The 20,654-nt window shown below is 41.1% G+C and overlaps 1 protein-coding gene across 2 annotated transcripts in view; it reads right to left on the bottom strand.

Annotated features, from left to right (window-relative positions):
• sdk1a (sidekick cell adhesion molecule 1a) overlaps positions 1 to 19,478 on the bottom strand; it is a 781,818-nt gene extending 762,340 nt beyond the window's left edge. For both annotated transcript variants that reach the window (XM_059979483.1, XM_059979484.1), the window contains exon 1: positions 17,896 to 19,478. In XM_059979483.1, the coding sequence (XP_059835466.1) occupies positions 17,896 to 18,508 (613 nt within the window). In that variant the 5' untranslated portion in view covers positions 18,509 to 19,478. The remainder of the gene's footprint in view (positions 1 to 17,895) is intronic.
• Between the last annotated feature and the right edge of the window lie 1,176 nt (positions 19,479 to 20,654).

The following is a 20,654-nucleotide window of genomic DNA, read 5'->3' as shown; positions in this document are numbered from 1 at the left end:
TGGTTCTTGCTAAGCAAGAATTGCACATTCTGAAACTTTTGAACGAAAGCAGAATGTGTTAGCCATTCCATACAATTCAGTGACCTTTTTACAGAAAGGAAACAGACTTCTGGTTTTACTAAGAGTCAGAGAATGGTACAGGAGAGAATAGACCCATCATATCTACACTGACTGTTGAACCCATTTGAACTAATTCCATTTACCTGCATTAGATTCATAGTCTTTTATGCCTTGGTATATTTAGATGCAACCCCCCACCAGAACTAGAAAGAATAACAGCACTTGAAGGCAAACAGACTAAAGGATAGAATGGGAGTACAAGTAAAACAGTATAGAAATTATTGTAATAACATGCAAATTAAAATAAAAACATGATATAATATTCAGTGAAAACAAATACAAGAAGAAAACTACAGAGATTGTAATGTTAAAGTGAACATATGAATAGTTAAGGCACTGCGTCCCCGAGAGTGCGAACATCTGAGAGCTCATGTGAAAAGTTGTAAATTGAAAACAGAAGAAAATGACAAAGTGGAATAAAAGGAGCACAGGTTGAGAATATACAGGACGACACCAAGCATGCAGAAGCAGGATTAGGATTCTGTTAAACCCCCTCCATTTCGATGAGCTTCATCAGTTTTCAGGGAAATAATTCTATATGCACAATGTAGAGTATTTCATATTAGGTCAAGAGATAGGAAGGGGGGAGGCAGGGCGTCGAAGAAATATAGAGTGAGATTGTTTCTCCATACCCATCCCAGGAAGCTGATTATATAGTGGAACAGACAATAGTCACAAAATACTCTGCAGTTTGAATTTTTATATCCTGTCAACTAGATGTCTCATGGTGACTAGAACTGTTAAAAATAAACCAGACCAAAATAAAGGACTAGAGCAAAGACAGCAAAACACAAACGGCTACTGTAATGTGAACTGGTCACCAAATCTTCAATTAAAGTACGTATGAATCTTATTTTGCCACATCTTTGTAGGAAATGTTGGAAACGTTCAACAGGTCATCTGCAGCATCTTCAGGAAGAGAAACAAACACCTTTCTTCAAAACTAGGAAAGGTGAAAAGCAATTTAATTTTAATTGCAGAGAGCATTGCACGGGAATGAGGCAAAAGGAGAGACAACATCCACGATGGTTACAATTTGGTCATGTGAGAGAGCAAGAGAACAAAAGGAACATGGAAATGCTCTTAATACTCAGCAGGTCAGGTAGTTATGGTGCAGGAAGAGTGAATCAATGTAATGGAAGAATGACCCACAGCAGAAGTGACCAGTTCTTATACAGACAAACCAGGTGAATTATCTGAAGTAGCTGAATTTGATATTTTGTACGGAAGACTTCAATAAGCCAGTTGGAAAACAAGGCTTTATTCTAAAGCTGATTTAGCTCTGTGTTTAACAGTGAAGGAAGCCACAAAGAGGTGGATTAGAATGGGAATACAAAATTAAAATGCATTTAATCCAAGACCTTAACTCTGTTAATAAAGTAAAAATAGCACTAGGCTATGAGCCCCAATCTTGTTTCACAATTCAACAAAATTTTTGCAAAACCCATATCTCACAGAATTTCCTACCCAATCTCAAAATTTCTTCCTTCTTTAATCTAAAATATCCCATCAGAATCTTCAACATTCACTGTCTAAACATCTAGTGAGAATTCCAAGTATTTGCTTAGCAAAACAAAATTCTCATCCACTGGGTGGGTAAAGAAAGGATACATCCATGAAAAGATTAGCGTATCATTACTGCACTTCCCATCCCCAGGCCAGTCACTTCCATCAAACTCCAGTGTTCTCCCTTATCCCATTAAACGTGCTGAACCACTTCCCCTGGGTCAATATGCAAATGTTACAGCAGGCATTGGAAAACTGAAGAAACTGACATCTTCAGGCCAGGTGTTAACACCATTAAAAGAAAGCCACTACTACAAATTCTTGGGATTTGGCAGTAAACCCAGCAAACACCTCGTATGACCTAGATGGAAATGACTTTGAGTGGCGCCTGAATCTCAAGTCAACTTTTATTGTCATTTCGACCATAACTGCTGGTACAGTGCAGACAAGTTGGAGAGAATGAAGAAAGTTGTCTGACTGAGGGCAACAGCAAACTGAGAGCCTGGAGAGGGGAGTTTGCGGAGGTGAAGAAATTGCGGACAAATCTCGGAAGAGGGAAGCAGAAGCTTGAAGGGAACCTGAAGATGACCATCGACAATTCAAATGAAGTGCAAAGCCTGAAAGTCGATCTGGAAGAAGTCATGATGAAGAAAAAGCTGGAGATAAGTGCAGTGAATACTGAACTGGAGGCTGACCAATCTTTAACTGCTGCTTTTCAGGTCAGGGTGGAAGAAGCTGGTGGAGTAACTGCGTTCCAGATTGAGATGGCCGGGATGCGTGAATCAGAACTGCTGAGCCTGTGGCGAGAGTTGGAGGGGCCAGAGAAGAAGCTGATCTCTCGATTTCAGGAGGCTGAAGAGACTGCAGGAGCAGTGCAGACCACGTGTTTCCGTTTGGAGAAGATCAAACAGCAGCTACCGATTGCAGAAATGAGAAAGAATACGGATTCGAAGGATGATGTGTGGTACATGCTGCCTTTTGCTGACTTTCCCTCGATTGAGGAAGAGACCTTTGGCCCTTCTCCCACTGAGTCAGGTGTAGTGGGGAGGGTTAGCTGTGTACAGTGGGGGGCATGAGTGAGAGGTTGAGAGAGGAGTTGGTAGCGGGCCTGAGGTATCCCCAGTTGTGTCCAAGCCTGAAGGGTTTAGGTGAGGGGGTACGGAGGTCTCAGAAGGGTTAGGGAACTCCCAGATGTCGGCCTATGTAGCGCCTGAGGCACAGCGCGTGAGGTTTACTGTTTGGGAAGCAATGTCACTATGCCTGGGTTAGGGTTTGTGTTGGCAGGAAGAGTGGGCGAGTTATTTAATAGTCATGAGGACATGACTTTTATTTGCTGGAGGAGAGTATAAAGGGGGGTTTCTTCTTTTTCTTTGTTACTGCGTATGTTAATCAAAATGGCTTCTTTGTTTTGTTTTGTAGGAATGCTTCTTTGTTGCGAGAGAGTGCTGGAAGCTTGTCTGGGTTAAAAATTACTGATAACGAGAATTGTATTCCTTTGTAAACCAATTGGGATTATTGTTGTTCTTTCTTCTGAGTCTGCAAGCTATTGTTGGTGGGCTTTTGGGGAGTCGGCACGAGGGGGTGAGAGAGAGAGGACGCGATGCTGTAAACTGGGTAAGGAACGGACCCCAAGCGGGGGTCCGAGGCCAGGAGGTACACCGAGGAGAGGAGATGAATCTAGATGTGCTTGGTTGACCACTTTGGATGGTCCTGAGCTGCGAGTCGAGGAGTTCGGAGGGAATCGAATGGTGGCCAGAAGACTTCAGTAATTGAGCTCCAACGGTTGTGCATGAAGTGGTTTGGACTTTGATAAGTTTGGTGCCTTTTCGTTATTTTCTTTTCCATATATACTGTATGGTTATTAATCAGTTATAGTAACCTTTATAAATTGTACTCATTTAATCGCATATGGTGTACTGTCTGTTTTTGGGCGAGGCGGGGACATCACACAGCATTCACACCAGCTGATTACCCAGTTTGGCGGGGCTGAAGGCTGCTCCCCCTAGACGAGAACGAGCTGAGTGAGCCTGAGGCGACCCAGGGGGTTACAGTAAAAATGAGACAACGTTTTTCAGGACCATGGTGTTACATGACACAGTACAAAAACTAGACTGAACTACGTAATAAAAAAAACACAGGGAAAGCTACACTAGACTACAGACCTACACCGGACTGCATAAAGTGCACAAAAACAGTACCAGCATTACAATAAATAATAAACAGGACCGTAGGACAAGGTGTCAGTCCAGGCTTCGGGTATTGAGGAGTCTGATAGCTTAGGGGAAGAAACTGTTACATAGTCTGGTCGTGAGAGCCTGAATGCTTCGGAGCCTTTTCCCAGACAGCAGGAGGGAGAAGAGATTGTGTGAGGGGTGCATGGGGTCCTTCATCATGCTGTTTCCTTTGCGGATGCAGTCTGTAGTGTAAATGTCCGTGATGGCAGGAAGAGAGACCCCGATGATCTTCTCAGCTGACCTCACTACCTGCTGCAGAATCTGACTCGAGAGTCAAAGGCATAAGTCATAAAAAGTCATGTACGACAGTTGACACTGCTCCCCATATTTCCAGTAGTCTCACCCACTGTGCTCCAAAGTGATCAGAATACAAACTGCAATTCAGGGAGCCGCTCTTCAGCCAATGGGAAGAGGAGTATCCTTGTTTTGACCTACTCAAGACAGACAATAGCAAACCTTCTCTGGAGCAATCAAAACCAAATGCATCTCCTTTTTTGAAAATGACCTTACCACTGGTGTCTCTGAGGTCCTCTGAAATATCCTCCTCATGGGAGAGGAGACTCTTAATCTGCTAAGGTATTCTTGCTTCTCAGCAGGCATATGGCCTTTTAAACCATGCGGGGTCCTCGAGACCTTCAGCACCACTTTGTGGCAACATTTCTGATGCCACCACGGTTCTGGGGAGTGCTGACGGAGAGAACAGTGCATCAGGACTTGCGTCATGTGGACATCTTTGCGGTGTACTTTGGAGGTAATCAAGTGTCAGTGCTTGAAGCGGGGCATTGTAAGAGTATTCTACTGAAACAGGGTGTTAATAATGAGACAGCGCTCTGAGCATTTTGTCAGGAGGACTTCACTGGAATCAGCTTTCCCTCCTCTCTCAACACAAATCACGATTTTCCTCAAGATTTATGGCAATGGCACTGAATTTACTCAAGAAGATCAGCTGCTCACCTCTGATGCTAGTTAAGATTTCCACTGCTCTCCAAGCCCAACCAGAAGGTTGGAATAGAAATTGCACTGAGACCACTGAGAGGTCCATTCATATATGATATTAGCGTGCAGCTTTGCAATGAACTGAATCATGGGGCCACAAGTGTTGTCCATTAAGTGAGTGACTGAGATGTCATATTTGTTCATTCTTAATGGCAAAACTCACACCATATAGTTGTTGACGTTCCATTCCAGCTTTGCTTTTCCACTACCTTGTCCTTTGATTTGACTATGATCTGCCTGTCAAGCCCCTCTCAAATTTTCCAGACTACAAGAACATTGTAACATTCACCTTTATCTCCCCCGACTTTCTTCAAAGTTCAAAGCACATTTATTATCAGCGAATGTATAGTACAGACAACCTTGAGATTCATCTCCTCACAGGCAGTCACAAAAGTGAACCCCAACAGGCCCCTTATTTTTTTTAAAAAAAATACATTGTCAAACACCCAATGTGCGGGGAAAAAAACAACAAATTGTGCAAACAATAAAAAGTATTCAAATAACATTCAGAAATGAAGTTCATGAAAGTGAGTTCACAGCCACGGAGCCACTCATCACTGCAGCCTGTCCAAGAGACCGTTAGGTACAGGTCATAGCCTCAGTTACTGTGCTTCACCGGCACCACCTTAAACCGTAAGTACACTGTGTTATAATCATTACCTTCCAACCTGTTGTGACAGTTCCAGAATCTAGGATTATTGCAAAATCATCTCTGATGCATCTACCAACTCTAGTTAATTTGTTCAGAACATCAAACCCAAGCTTTTACATTGACAAGTAGTATGAGATTATATTTCTACTACAATAGATATTCAAACAACATTAACAATTTCCTTATTGTTCTTAAGGCTTCCTTCCGGTTTTCATAAATGTATATCTTTTCTGCAATGATAAATTTAAAAATTTTAATTTATCACTCTTCTGCCTCTAAGGGACCACAACTTTGTGCTACAGTATTTATTCTTTCCCTATTATTGCAGAATTTCCTATTTCTCACCAGATATGAGCAATACATGAATTTTAAGTTTGTCACGTGACTTTTGAAAGGGTATTGCTAGATTTAAAAGGATTCAGAATATCAAGGACATTAAGTTATGAAGATTCACAGGTCTATCATAAAAAAGACGAGCAGAATACATAATTCAGACTTTAACAATGCTGAGAAAAATGGATGTCACAAAAACTATGCAAAAAAAATTTAAATATGGCTGAGTCAGGATACTGAACCTTAAAATCACTATTGTCATTGTATGAATGCTCAGCTCTGTAATTTGTACGTATTCACTTCAGTACATCCTCAAACATCTATCATCTAGAATTCATCCACATTTTGCACTGGAAAATTGTTTACAGATTTTATTTGCCAGTGCAGAAACAAATTCCATATTACAATTCACAGCAAAACCTTGTTCCAGATAGCGGCACACAGTTCTTCACATTGTTCCAAATAACTTCTGAACTATTCAATTCACAATCTCTACCCGAAACCAACATACTCAAACTTGCCTACCCCTCTCTCACTGCTTCAAGTTCCTATTGGACTCACCATCTTTCTTCAGACCTCTCTGCACCTTGATATCCCTTCCTAAATTAACCTCCTATATTTCACTGCTTAAGATGACATGCAGTTGTAGTAGAGCAATTACTCGAGTCAAGTAGGGGGTTGTCTATTGATGGGTCCTCGGGTAGCTATGGAAGCCAATCCAGGATCCACATTTTCTGGTGCAGTGTGGGTAAGAGTAAGTGGTGGCTGTGTTGATGGTTGGGTCTTTTTGGTTGTTTCAGTCTGTCCTTTCACAGCTGCCACTCGCTCTCTGCGGTACAGCACAGAGACGAAATGAAGTAATTAATTCATAAAACTGCATAATCCTATCAGCTGTTATAATTATATAAAACGTCTCAACATGCAGATAACTCAATCTTTACAGATTATGTTTTTTTAAAAAGTGAAATTTTATAATCCGGGCAGAGCTCTGCAATCATCATGTAATTCAATTGCATTCATGGCTTAAAATGTTAAGCGATTAGCAGTACTCATTTGTTCTGTGCACTCCCAAAAGCTTACATTTCCTGTTCAGTCCAATAAGATTAATATGAAACATGAATAAGCACTGAACAAAATACACTGGGTGGGGAACATTTAACTTAGTGGTTTAGCTATAGCCTCCAATTTTTATTTTGTTTCCCCTCCTTTTCTCTAACTTCAAGTAACATTCTGGTTAAAAAGGAAATCAGAACTGAACCTTAAAATGAACAGGCGTTTCCAACAGATAAGTGGCAGGCCTAATTTTTTCCACAATCCCATTGTTAAGATTATTTACTTTTCTCAAGTGGGCCAGGGTTCAACTGCAAATCTTTGGAATATGACAGATACGAAATAAAGCAAGGCAGGGACGTTTGAAACATTCAATAAGTTTCTCATTCAGTCTCTGAAAGAGTGGAAGAAATTGAGTGTATTTACACCAATATTAAACTTATTTGCCTTTCTAACTTAAATATTAATCTATAAATGCAATACATTTCATTATACTTAATTATTTTTGAGAATTTAAATACTCATTAAAGAGAGTAAATATTTAATTTTAGCACTGGATATGAGATTACTTCATTATTACTGTTTTAAAATGTGACATTTTTGAACTTGCATCTGTTTGACATTACTTGTTAAATAACTGGCATTACTTAACATTTCAGGTAGAATGGTTCATGTGAAATCTTTGCAAACAAGTGCTACAGATCTAAAAGATAAGTTAACTTTCTTTACAAGCTGGTCCATAAAAATTAGAAACAAGTTCACCCATTAGTTTGGCATATGAAACACTAGAATATCTAAGTAATAAATGTTTCAAGTTCATCTCCAGAACTACACCACATTACACAGTTTTGACTTGGACCTAGGTGGAATGCAAGAAGTAACCTCAGCTAACTTAAAAAGGGATAAAAACAGCCACATTCCTGCTATCCCTAATTTAGTAATCCTACTGGAAAATGGATTGTATACGCTCTCTGGAGTCAACTACATTTCTGGCACTTATGCCAGCAACTTCAAAAAAATAAAGGCCTGCCTGGTCTTGTATCTATGAACTTGTTCTCTCATTGTTCTGTAAATTAATGGTGAGAATTTTTATAGAACTGAAATATTTAGAAAGGTGTGACAGCACTATTTTTAGAAAGAGAGAGACAGTACTTTATTTTCTTTTCGTTTATGCGTGAAGCACAATGACGCAGAACAGCTTTCCTTTAAACTTAAGTAATGCAACAAGTCGATAGCTCTGTCCCATGGCATTTCTTAAATATGTAGATTCAGCATTCTTTACTCCAACACTATCTTTTGAAGGAATGCAAAGACCTAGTGCAAAGGTCAGTGTGTTAGGTACACAAACCAATACTTCTGAAGTTAACTTTCACTGTGACATCTCAGGACCACACAAGAAGGTATTTTATTCAAACTAGAAAATAGCCATGGCCCTTTCCATTACAAAATAATGTCTTCACACATAAGCAATTTTCACTATCGTTGATCCTTTCACATAAATACAAAGTGCATTGATATTAAAGAACATTATAGATTCAACGATCAGACTAAGTTTTATTATAAAATGGATAACTATTGTTAACTTCCAAGAGGTTTTCTCCCTTTTCCATGTTTTCCCATTGCCACGAGGATGATTCCAGGAATGAAGGGGTTAACATATGAGGAGCATTTGGCAGCTTCGGGCCTGTACTCACTGGAATTTAGAAGAATGCATGGGAATCTCACTGAAACCTGTTGAATGTTGAAAGGACTGGATAGGGTGGATGTGGAAAGGATGTTTTCTGTGGTGGGGGTATCCAGAACTACAGGGCACAACCTCAAAGTTGAGGTGTTACCGATTTAGAACAGAGGTAAGGAGGATTTTATTTTAGCCAGAGAGTAGTGAATCCGTGGCCTGCTCTGCCAGAGACTGCAGTGGAGGCCAAGCCCGTGGGTATACTTAAGGCAGAAGTTGATAGTTTCCTGATCTGTCAGGAATTCAAAGGATATGGTGAGAAGGCAAATGTATGGGGTTGAGTGCAATCTGCGATCAGCCATGATAGAATGGCAGAGCAGACTCGATGGGCTGAATGGCCTAATTCTGCTACTATGCCTTATGGTCTTGTGCCCCTAGTGGTTACACAAACACGAGAAAATATGCAGAAATGCTGGAAATCAAAAGCAACACACATAAAAATGCTGGGAGGAACTCAACAGGCCAGGTAACATCTATGGAAAAAGAGTAAACAGCTGACATTTCAAGCCGAGACCCTTCTTCAGGAAGTTTGTGAAAACAATGCACACTCAGGTTGAAGGAGCAACACCTTATTTCCATCTGGGTAGCCTCCAACCTGATAGCACGAACACTGATTTTTTCAAACTCTGGTAATGCCTCCCCTCACCATCCCCATTTCCCTCTCTCACCTTATCTCCTAACCTGCCCAAAACTTCCTCCATCTCTTTCTTCCATGGCTTTCTGTCCTCCTATCAGATTCCCCCTTCTTCAGCCCTGTTTCTCTTTCACCAATTGACTTCCCAGCTCCCTACTTCACCCCTTCCCCTCTCCTGGTTTCCTACTACCTGGTATATCTTCCTACCCTCCCACTACCTTCTTACTCCACCGTCTCATCTTTTTTCTCCAGTCCTGATGAAGGGTCTCGGCAGGAAACACTGCCTGTTTACTCTTTTCCATAGATGCTGCCTGGTTCCTCCAGCACTTCGTGTGCTCCACAGTGTATCTATTTTGGCTGCCACATTTGCTTACAAGGCAAGATTTGGACATTTTTGATAAGCAAGCAACTGACAGCAAAGCATTCTGCAACAGCCAAAAGTGGTTACTGACTGCCACTAACCACTTTATCCACCTGAGCTAACCTAATCTCAAGGAAATCCATTATAGGGTTAACACTCTTGACCCATTCTGACTGCTGTCAGGATATTCTTTCAAAAATAACTTTTTACCCATCTATAAAGATTTTGACCATTTACCTCGTATGTGGGTTAGTTTCATTGGAGGGAAATTGGGGTTATGTTGCTTTTTACATTATATTCTTTTTAAATGACACAAAAATTGAAATTAAATTAATTCGAACACCACTCATACCAATAAGTTTGCAAAAGATTTGAGCTGGAGAAACCTCTCTAAAAGGCAACTTTGGATTGAACCCAGTCCTGCTAAAATCATTCTTGCTTTCAGGTATCACTCAACTTCCATGTGCAATATTAAGTATTCCCAATCCCTTCTACCCTCATTAAATTCAAATGCATTAATAACTAAATCAATCTGATTGATCTGAATACTGCAGCCTTATTTAGAAGAACCAAAGGAGGACAAATTCTCCAAACATGGCCTGCAACTCTGAAGCAGTAGGTAAATTTGATTTCATCTGTTTCCGTCAGGTCCCCTGAAATAAATTAGTCCTAAAAATATCTGACATTGTGTAATGGCAGTTGTCATCAGGTCATATGTACTGAAATGAGACCTCCTGATGAGTCAATATTCAACTGAATACAGGTTCCACAATTGTTGTACGTCAAGATGAGAAACCTATCAGAAAGTGACAGTTTCTGCGATGGCTTGACTGAGGCAGCACCCACAACGTCCCTCCCAAGGGATGACACAGGGTTTAAGCAGAAACCTCCCAGCTTTGATGCAAGACTAGAACATCCTCATCAGTGCCATAAGTGCAAAGAGGGAAGTCACGATTCCCTCGGGACCCTGACAAAACTACTTGGGCAAAAAGGTGAGAGCTGGCAAATGGTTGACTCACCTAAGTGAGAATTACCACCCAGTCAAAAGCGCACAAATAAACATCATAGTCTTGTCAAAAATAAAAACCTGCAGCTCAGAAAACTGGTGCTGGAACTAAGCTCAGTGTCCAAATTAGAGATTCAGTTACAGATGCTTTCTATCAGTGCAGGTGGACCTGCTACGCAGCACGGGAGGGATTACCTGAGTTAGCTGATTATTGCTGTTAAATCTTGTGAGCAACCAGAATGAGGAATGGGTCATCAGATTTGCACTGAAAAGTATCCTTCCATATAAATGGAGCATCTCAGATCTGTGCTGGTTAGAGGGTTAAAACACCCACCACAGAATAGAAGATAGTACCATACTGGAAGCTACCACACAGAAGTTAATGGTCTGTGAAGTTCTCCAAGGATAAGAATATATATCAGGAAATAGAGGGGGGAAAAAGCTATATTGCCAAATTGAAAGAGTGAATTTCCAGATCAACTGATCACAGAATGAACCAAACCGGCATGAAATAAGGGCAATACCTCAATAGAACATCCTCAAGCTACAGCCAATTACTTTGATGTGGTCACCTTGCAATAGTGAGATAACAAACTTGAAGACACTTCCAATGCCATCCAAGTCTTCAACGAAGAACAAGAGAGCTGACTGCTTCTGGTATAATAATAGATAACTGCAAGCCAAGGTTAAGACAGCAAAATACATTAGTATTCAAACTTACAAGTAGAATAAAGTCCTTGTATGAACTATCAAGAGCAACCAATTGTTCTCTACTTGAGAGGTGCAATAACGCTAACAACGATGTTACATAATTGGTGAAGTATTGCAACAAAAATAAACCAACTGCAATGAAACAAAAATGGGAAAGATAGGTGGGACTTATCTGGAATACTGATATGAAAGCAACTTTGGAGTAGGAGAACAAAAGGAACAGGAGAATGTTGCTTCATAGGAAAAGATTTAATTCTTTATCAAACCGTGAAACAACCAAGAGAATTTAAAATTGCAGGAAGACCCCAAGGCCGATACTCACAGGGAGAGACCCAGAATCTGGAAATCACAAAGGGAAGCTGTAAGTCAAAGTCCAAAGTAAATTTATTATCAATGTACATATATCACTATATACAAACCAGAGGTTCATTTTCTTGTGGGCATACTCAATAAATCCATAATAGAATAATAATCATAATAGAACCAATGAAAGACTGCACCAACTTAGGTGTTCAACCAGTATGCAAAAGATAAACTGGTCAAGTACAGAACGAAAGAATAAGAAATATTGATAAAGAGTCCTTGGAAGTGAGTTCATAGGTTCTGGAAACATTTCAACGATGGGGCAAGTTGAGTGAAGCTTTTCCCCTTTGGTTCACCATGGTTGAGGGACAGTAATTGTTCCTAAACCTGGTGGAGTGTCCTGAGATTCCTGTACCACCTTCCTGATGGCAGCAGCGAGAACCAGCATGTCCTGGGTGGTAGGGTCTCTGATGATGGTTGTTGCTTTCCTACCCCAATGTTTCACATTGAAGTGCTCAATGGCAGGGAGGGCTTTACCTGTGATGGACTAAGATATAAACACTAGCGTTGGTAGGTTTTACCGTTCAAGGGAATTGGTGTTTCTGTGATGCAACCAGTCAATATACACTGCATCACATATCTATAAAGGTTTGTCAAAGTTTTAGACATCGTCCCTTATCTTGCAAACTCCTGAGGAAGCAAAGGTCCTGTCATGCTTTCTCTGTAATTGCACTTACCCAGGACAGGCCCTCAGAAATAACACCACCAAAGAAATTAAAGTTGCTGACCTCTCAACCCCGATTCTCTAATGAAGCCTGGCTCAATGACCTCTGGTTTCCTCCTCAAGTCAATCATTCTCTCCTTGGTCTTGCTGACATTAAGAGGATGTTTTTATGGCGCCACTCAGCCAGATTTTCAATCTCCCTCTTATATTCTGATTCATCACCACATTTGACTTGGCTGGTGTCATCAGCAAACTTGAAAATGCACTGCAGCTGTGCTTAGCCACACAGTGTAAAGCTAGTCGAGTAGGGGGCAAAGCACCCAGCCTTGTGGCACACCTGTGCTGCTGGAGATTGCGGAGGAGATGATCATCTGCTAATCTGACACGAGTGGGGTCTGCAAGTGAGGAAATCGAAGATCCAGTTGCACAAGGAAGTAATGAAACCAAGGTCTTGAAGCTTTTTGATTAATTTTGAGGAGATAATGGTATTGAATGCTGAGCTGTAGGCAATAGAGCATCCTGTTGTATACATCTTTACTGTCTCGATATTCCAGGGTTGAGTGAAGGGTCAATGAGATTGGATCTGCTGTGGACCGGTTGCTCCAGTAGCCAAATTAGAGTGGACCGTAATCACTTCTCAAGCAGGAATCAATGCGTTTCATCACCAACCTGTCAAAACACTTCAGCTCTGTGGATGTATGTGCTATGATAGTCAGTGAGAGTGGGTACCACGTTCTTCTTAGACACCATTATAACTGAAGTCTGCTTTAAGCAAATGGTTACCTCCGACTGCCAAAACGAGAGGGTAAAGATCTCAGTCAACATTCCAGCCATTTATTCAGCACAGGTTTTTTAGTAGTTGGCCAGGTACCCTGCCTGGCCCAAATGTACTTTGTGGGTTTACACTACTGAAGGCTGCTCACATACTGGTTTCAAAGGCTGAGTACCGACCGTCTTTACAACTAAAAGTGTGAGCTAAGGTAGGTAGCCAGTTGTCAATAGTGCAACTAATGCAAATTCAGCACAACATATCACATGTGGATAATGACAGCCTTTACTCTGGCTTTGCTGGAAGACAAGGCAGTGGATACTGAAAAGGCCCTTTCTCCTGGCAACTACCTATATTATATTCATCTACCACTGTTGTTCTGCACACTTTCCCTTCTGAACACTAAGCTCCACGTATCTTTGCAACTCTTGCACCACCAGCAATTCCTGCCTCCTGATTGCAAGGTCGTGAAATCTAGTGCCAACGACAAGGCCATATGGACAATGCTGAAAAATACAGTGCCTTAATAATTACACTTCAATGAAATCAATCGGAATCAGAATCAGATTTAATGTTACTGGTAAATGTCATGAAATATGTTGCTTTGGGGAAGCAAGACGCTGCAATACATTAAAAAAAAGTTACAATAATTATACAAAAAATGCAAAGGTATCCTGGATACCAGGAAGGCTGGTGCCCATAATAGTGTTGGCAGATTTACAACTTTCTCAGCTCGTGTGCAGTGGGCCCTCCATATCAGACAGTGATACAACCAGTTAGAATGCTCTCAATGGTACATCCAGAAATTTGCAAGTGTCTTTGGTGATATACCAAGGCTCCTTAAACTCTTAAGGAAATAAAGTCGCTGTCATGCCTTCTTCGTAATTGCATCAATACGCTGGGCCCAGGATAGACCCTCAGAGATGACACTCAGGAAACGGAAACTGCTCACCCTTCCCTCAGTGAGGACTGGTGTGTGTTTCCTTGACTCTTCCTTCCTCAAGTCGACAATCAATTCCTTGAAGTGATCCAAGCACTCACTGCCAAGGAGGTGAAATCGTTCTCCAGCCTGAGTACCCTCTCCAAAGCTGCAGTGAGCAGTGAACTGGGAGACGGGGCAGAGGCCCTCTGCAACAACTTGGAATACTCCTGAAGCTGTGAGCCAACGTGACACTCATCTTCACAGAGAGGACAGTCCATGCATGAAAGCATGGCAAAGGGCATCCCACATTGTGAAATTGTTTCATGATAACAGGATTAGAAAACCTAACTCTGTGAATACATTGTTCAGTAAAACTGAGATATCCTGTGCAAGTAGGACTTTTGCTGATGACGTATCATTGTATCAAGTCCAGAAGCCTCTGATTTACCGCCCACAACACAAGAGCACTACCAGCACCCTGACCAATCCCAAACAGTTACGGTCACTCCAATGTCTCCAGCGTCAAGGTCTCCACTGCTGAAAACAAGAAAACCAAATACTAACCAATCCAATAACAAGGCTATTCTTTGAGTTAATATCTTTTGTATGTTTATACATTTGGAATTCACGGTAGGGAGCGGGTGATAATAGGGAGGATAGTGAGGTGCAGAGAGCTTTATAGAAATGCATTAACTTCAAAGAAACCTTACTGAAACCAGGCATTGAACTCACAATGGATGAATGGCTTTTTCCTCTTTCCAAATGTACACAAACTTGCATTAAGTAGTTTATCATTACAAACCTCTGATATTTAGTTGATGTCTTAACACATAGTCACATAAATTTGCATATGATATTGAAGTTAGGAAAAGGCTGTATTGTTACTTGAGTTGTGAAGGTGTAAGATGCAAACAGCAAAAGCAGAGTAGATGGGGAAAAAAAAATCTCCATCAATTAGTTCTGGACCCAATGTCTTCAACATCCTTACTTAATAGAAATCAATGTATTTTTTGGTTTACAAATTTGCTATTTGTGGAAAGTTCATAATTAGAAAGAGGAACGGTGTCCAAGATTTTGTTCAGGAACGGTATGGTGGTCTAACACTATCACAGTGACAGCAACCCAGGTTCAATTCCGCTGCTGTCTAGAAGGACTTGGTAAGTTCTCCCTGTGACCTTGTGTTTTAAAGCTGCTCCACATTCTAAAGATATTCGGGTCAGTAGGTCTATTGGTCACTGGGCAGTACAGGTTTGCTGGGCCGGAAGGGCCTGTCGCAATGCTGGGTTACAAAATTTTAAAATAAACAATAGGTTTTAATTACCTTCCATGACACGAATTTTAAGATTATGCCTCTGTATTAACATTTTTTTCCACCAGAGTACAGCTTCAATCTACTTAGCAACTTTAATCACCTTAAAGACGACAATTAGGTCCCTTAATCTTCTACACTCAAGGGACTACAGCACAGGTCTACTCCATACAACTCGTCATTATAATCCAGCTCCTGGATCAATTGGATTAGCATTTCCTCCAATGCTAGCACAGGAAATGTCCAGAACTATACACAATGTTCTAAGTAGTATCAGACCAAAGTTCTGTAAAACCAATGAATGAATTGCATGTGTTAGGTAAAGGCCAACATTCCCTGGGCCTTTCAAATATTTTCTCATCAACAATTTTCAGCCTCTTTGCAACTTTCTACTCCCAATTTACACCTGGCAATTTGCAATCTGCCACCTAACTTGTGACTGTCGACCAATTAAACCTCAGCCACTTTACGAGGGATACAAAAGTTAATTAGTACTAAACTTGGAGCATCCTGCTAAATGGAATGCATGACCAACTTCCTTGTTATAAGTGGTTGACTTGCCATGCCTTATGATCCATTTCTTCTGTTATTTTACAGATCTTCAAAGCAGATATTCAGGTATGCAGATTAATGATTTTAGTTGCGAATGCTCTCTTGGGATTTGCAATTTTTTAAAAAAACTATATAACATTTAGTTTTACCTACAATGAATGTTTAATAAAGCATTCATGAAAATGTCAGAGAGATAACACACAGAAACAGGACTTCTGAACAACTAGGTACCCCTGCAATATATTCCAAGTATCAAAAGAATACAAAGCAGGAGATGGCCACCTGTTCCATTATTCAATATGATCTCAGCTGCTACCCCACTGCCCGCAATTCACAGATTTTTCAAAAATTTATCTCCACTTAAAATACCTCCAATAATCTAGCTTCCATTACTACCCTCCTGTTCTTGAATTTCAGAGAGTCACCACCCACAAGCAATCCTACTTCATCTCAGTTTTAAACAACCACTCCCTTATCTTCTGTCTCCTCATTCAAAATTCTACAAGTGAAGACATCTACCTTGCAAAGCCCCCTTAGATTTCATCACTTATTCTTGTCAACTCCAAAGGATATTGTTCCAATTTCCTCAACTGCCAGCAAAAGGACAACCAAACCACTCCTCTCCAGGAACATACTGGTGAATCTCTTCTGGAGTGCCTCCAAAATTAGTAAAATTAAGTATATTTCCCCTAAGCTTCTTAATACCATACTTACCTGTACCATTGTTATCTTTTTGTATTTTTTAAATTGTTTTCCAGAATTATTTTTTTGGTTTAGTGGTAGCTGGCATTAGGGCAGTGTGGAAAATGGAGGTCAGAGCTTCAACTCTTGATTCTGAGTTGATATCTGATTTGGATGCTTGTGTCCAGTGGGCTGGCCATCCCACTGTAATCAACCGTTGCAAGAGGGGGCTCATAAAATGTTCATAACACATCCTTTCAGATGATTAATCAATCCGTCCTTTTTTTTTTAGCTGCCTGGCCTGCTGTGTTCCACCAGCATTTTGAATTTGTTTGAATTTCCAGCCTCTGCAGATTTCCTCGTGTTCGTCCTTTATTTGAAACTATTTTCACAGGCGAAGTGTGGAAACATGAACAACTATGAACTGAAGATATGGATATTAAATAATTAAGTTAATCGACCGGTTCTCCAACCATTAAAACATTCAATCTATAGGAACTTAAATAAAATGCTAATGATATGTAATTTTCCGTTTTGCTAAACATCACATCCTGGGATACGAGGGGCACTGGAACTTGAATAAAGTACCAGTGCATATAAATTATGACGATGTCGACATCAAGAAAATAAATTTCAATAGCAAAACATACAAGATGCGTTTATTCGCCGAGTTAAAAAAGGAACAATTCCCTGTCCAATACTTTGTGACACATCACAAATAAACAATACGATCGCGAAGCAACAACACTTTTAATCGGTAAACTGGAGCGTGTTCTGTTCATAGATTGGAGACTGCTGGATCAAAATAAATTAAAACAGAACAGGGATTGGGAGATTGCTTTGAACTGGTACTTGGTATTGCTATTGCCAATGAAAAGTGGAACCGGTAAAGGCACTAATTTATACTGATAGGTACCTAATGTTTTAATTATTTATCCTTCTTCCCTGGAAAGAAATTGAAAGAGGACGCTGTCTCATTAGCTCAGTCGCCAATGGATAATTGTTCCTTACCACTACAAGTCAGTTTGGAAAGTAAGCCGCCTGTGAAAAATGATAGCGTATAATATTCCACGTTTAACTCTTTCGATGCGCTATTTGACTGCAGTTTTCAAATCGCTACTTTTCTTATTGATTGTGGAGCAACTTTGAAAAATAAAAAAAATCGTCCAACTACAATGCACACGTGTTCTACTCGGCGATCACGATGAAAAGAAACACAAACTGCGTGTAAACAGCATTTTAAAGCCTCCACGCCAGAGGATGATTTCAGACCTACTGAATGCTAGTCTCATCTTACCTTGCGCAAGGGTCTGTAGCACGTGGATATGAAACAGCACAAATGTCCACAATCTCCCAAAACATCCAAACATATTAAAGTTTCTTCCCGCACTGGCAAATCTGGCCGTGTTTTTTAATTTTCCCGATTTCGGTTCCATGATCGTTCCGATGCCACCACCACTTGGGATCCCAATCACCTGATTATTGATTACAGCTCTCAAACAAGGCCCTCGCTTTATTTCTCTTTGGTTACTGATTGCACTGTCCGTACTCTCGTTTTCTTTGGCAATTCCGATAACCTGAGTACGGGCTGAATGCGGGCGCTGAGCCGAACCGTGTTCATCGGCTCCTCTTAGGTGAAAGGTCCCAATCGGACCTTGCACAAATGTGCTTTGGCATCGATCCTTCGAATGATTGATTACAAATGTCGCTGGTCTTACAATTAGTTTATGGCTCGGAGCCTCAGAGTGCGGTGTCCTCTTCCTGGTTTCCCCGCTCGAATGACCGATCAGCTCGTCCTGGCCCGGGGTTTCAGCCCCTGATGTAACGATTACCTCTGGGCAACCACCGTCCACAACTAACACTGCGGTCACCCGGTTATCGATCAGTCCAGAACTCGCGTCTCCCATCATCTGTTGATATCCTCGATTAGTGCAGTGAGATCGCTCTCTTGCAATTGATTATGCTTTGGTATTAACTCTTTCAATTGCCGATCCCTCCTCCCAAACCAACGTATCTTTTCAAAAAGAAATCAACGCCACCTCAGATCTGCTGCTTGGTATTTTCTTTTGCCCGGTTGCGATGGGGAGGAGGATCGGGATTGGTTTAATCCTTTGCCGCCTGGAGATTAATGATTTAGCACCTCTCCGGTCAGCGTTCGGATCCCTCTCCAAAGTCCTGATTTCCTGAACGGCCACCGCGATACCCTCTTCCGACCTCCTTCGCCCCGACACAGGGGAAAGAGGTAGAAATGGGGCGCGTTTGCTTCCCAAATCTGTTTTCGTAATTCCTCTGACACCTTCTGATCCGAAGCTGGGGAATTCCAGACAGTAATAATTAATCCCTTTGAACTTAACTCCCGCGTTTAACTCCGGGTTTGATAATTAACTCCAACCATCTGGGCGCTTTTTTTTTTAAACAAAACGTGTTTATATTTCCGAGGAAAGTTTGCTTGTTCCCTTAATAGTGTGGTGCTATAAGTAAAATTCCGAAATCTTAATGAGATCCAACAGTACTCAATCTCGACCTCAAAAGTTTCATCTCCACACTTGGAGTAACTCCCAACTTTGAGCAAATCCTTCACCCCGCCGTCACGCCTGCAGTTGACAAAGTTTTATCATTCAGTTAGTGCTTTGAACGGTACTAAGGACGTAGCACCCCACACGCACAGATATAAAAACACATCCAACATGCTTTTAGGGGAGGGGGACCTAAATTCCGAAAACTTTGAACCCCTGGAGACTAGAAAACATTAAATTCTGCAGATAAATCCTTGCTGTTTACTTCCCTCCTCGCTTTCATGTTGATGTAAAGCATTTGTAACGGAAGTTTCTAATTTTTCCTTCCCGGCCGCTTTCGCTCTCGCCAGACAAACTCCTTCGCTTCGAGCTGGAGCAAGCTCAAGCGCGTCCCCATTGGCCGCCACCATTAACCATAACTCGAAACGGCATTGGTCGAGAATCCGCCGGGGACAATTCCCATTTTTGATTGGCCTACTTTCTCTCCTCGCTCGCCAAACGGGCGGATTCGGGGCATTGATTGGTTCAAATCGCCATCTCCGCGTCTAATTGCCGGTCCGCAGAAAGGTGCTGTCTTCGCATTCGCGAGCGGAATCTCGCCGTTGATTGGTCCGAAAAACAGACTTTCTCCCTAACCGAAGAGAGGAGGGGCAAAAGAACAATAAATACGCAGAGGTTAGGCGTACTCTGGTGTAGATTACAAGTTAACTGCCGAGGTTGCTGCTCTTCATAAAGCAAGTGTGAAGTAGTTATAAATATAGAATGCTTTTAAGTAAGTATAAAGAAAGCCAGAAAAAGATAAGAGATGGGATGGAATGAGATAAAAGGCAGATTGAATAATAACCAACACGAGGAAATCTGCAGATGCTGGAAATTCAAACAACACACACAAAATGCTGGTGGAGCACAGCAGGCCAGGCAGCATCTATAGGGAGAAGTGCTGTCGACGTTTCGGGCCGAGGCCCTTCGTCAGGACTAATAACTGCAAGGTTGCCCACAATAAAGCCGCTATGTTTATACAATGTTTGTATATATATAGACAATCGTTTTATTTTGTTATGTTTATATATATATAAACACACACATGCATATTACACGTGGACATGAAATGTAACTTGGCATTATTAGCATTCCCAATTGCCAATTTTGAACTGTTGTACTCTTGATGTAATTATGACCACAATTCTGTCAGGAAGTGAGTTGGAGCCAGTGAAGTGACAGAGAAGTGTTTCCAATTTTAATGGTAAGTTTCTTGGAAAGGAGTCTCTGTGGTGTTACCATGTGGCATACAAAATGGTTCAAGTATAAAAGCAAAGGGAAAGTAGAGGAAATGTAAATAGCAATGACAATGCAATTACCAGGAACTGTTATCTGGAATGAAATAGTGGCTCCTTCCTTGTTGAGGCCAGATTACTAATAGAATTTATTGCTATTTCCTGGGCTTTTTTTTCACGTTATTAATCCCAATAGTTTCAGTGGCTGGAAAAAATTGAAGTGGGTGTGTGGTGGAGAATTAAAGAGAATATGATCAGAGGTTCAG

Source organism: Hypanus sabinus, chromosome 9, assembly GCF_030144855.1.
Source record: "Hypanus sabinus isolate sHypSab1 chromosome 9, sHypSab1.hap1, whole genome shotgun sequence".
NCBI classification, from domain to species: Eukaryota; Metazoa; Chordata; class Chondrichthyes; order Myliobatiformes; family Dasyatidae; genus Hypanus; species Hypanus sabinus.
This window is presented reverse-complemented; position numbering and strand designations above follow the sequence as displayed.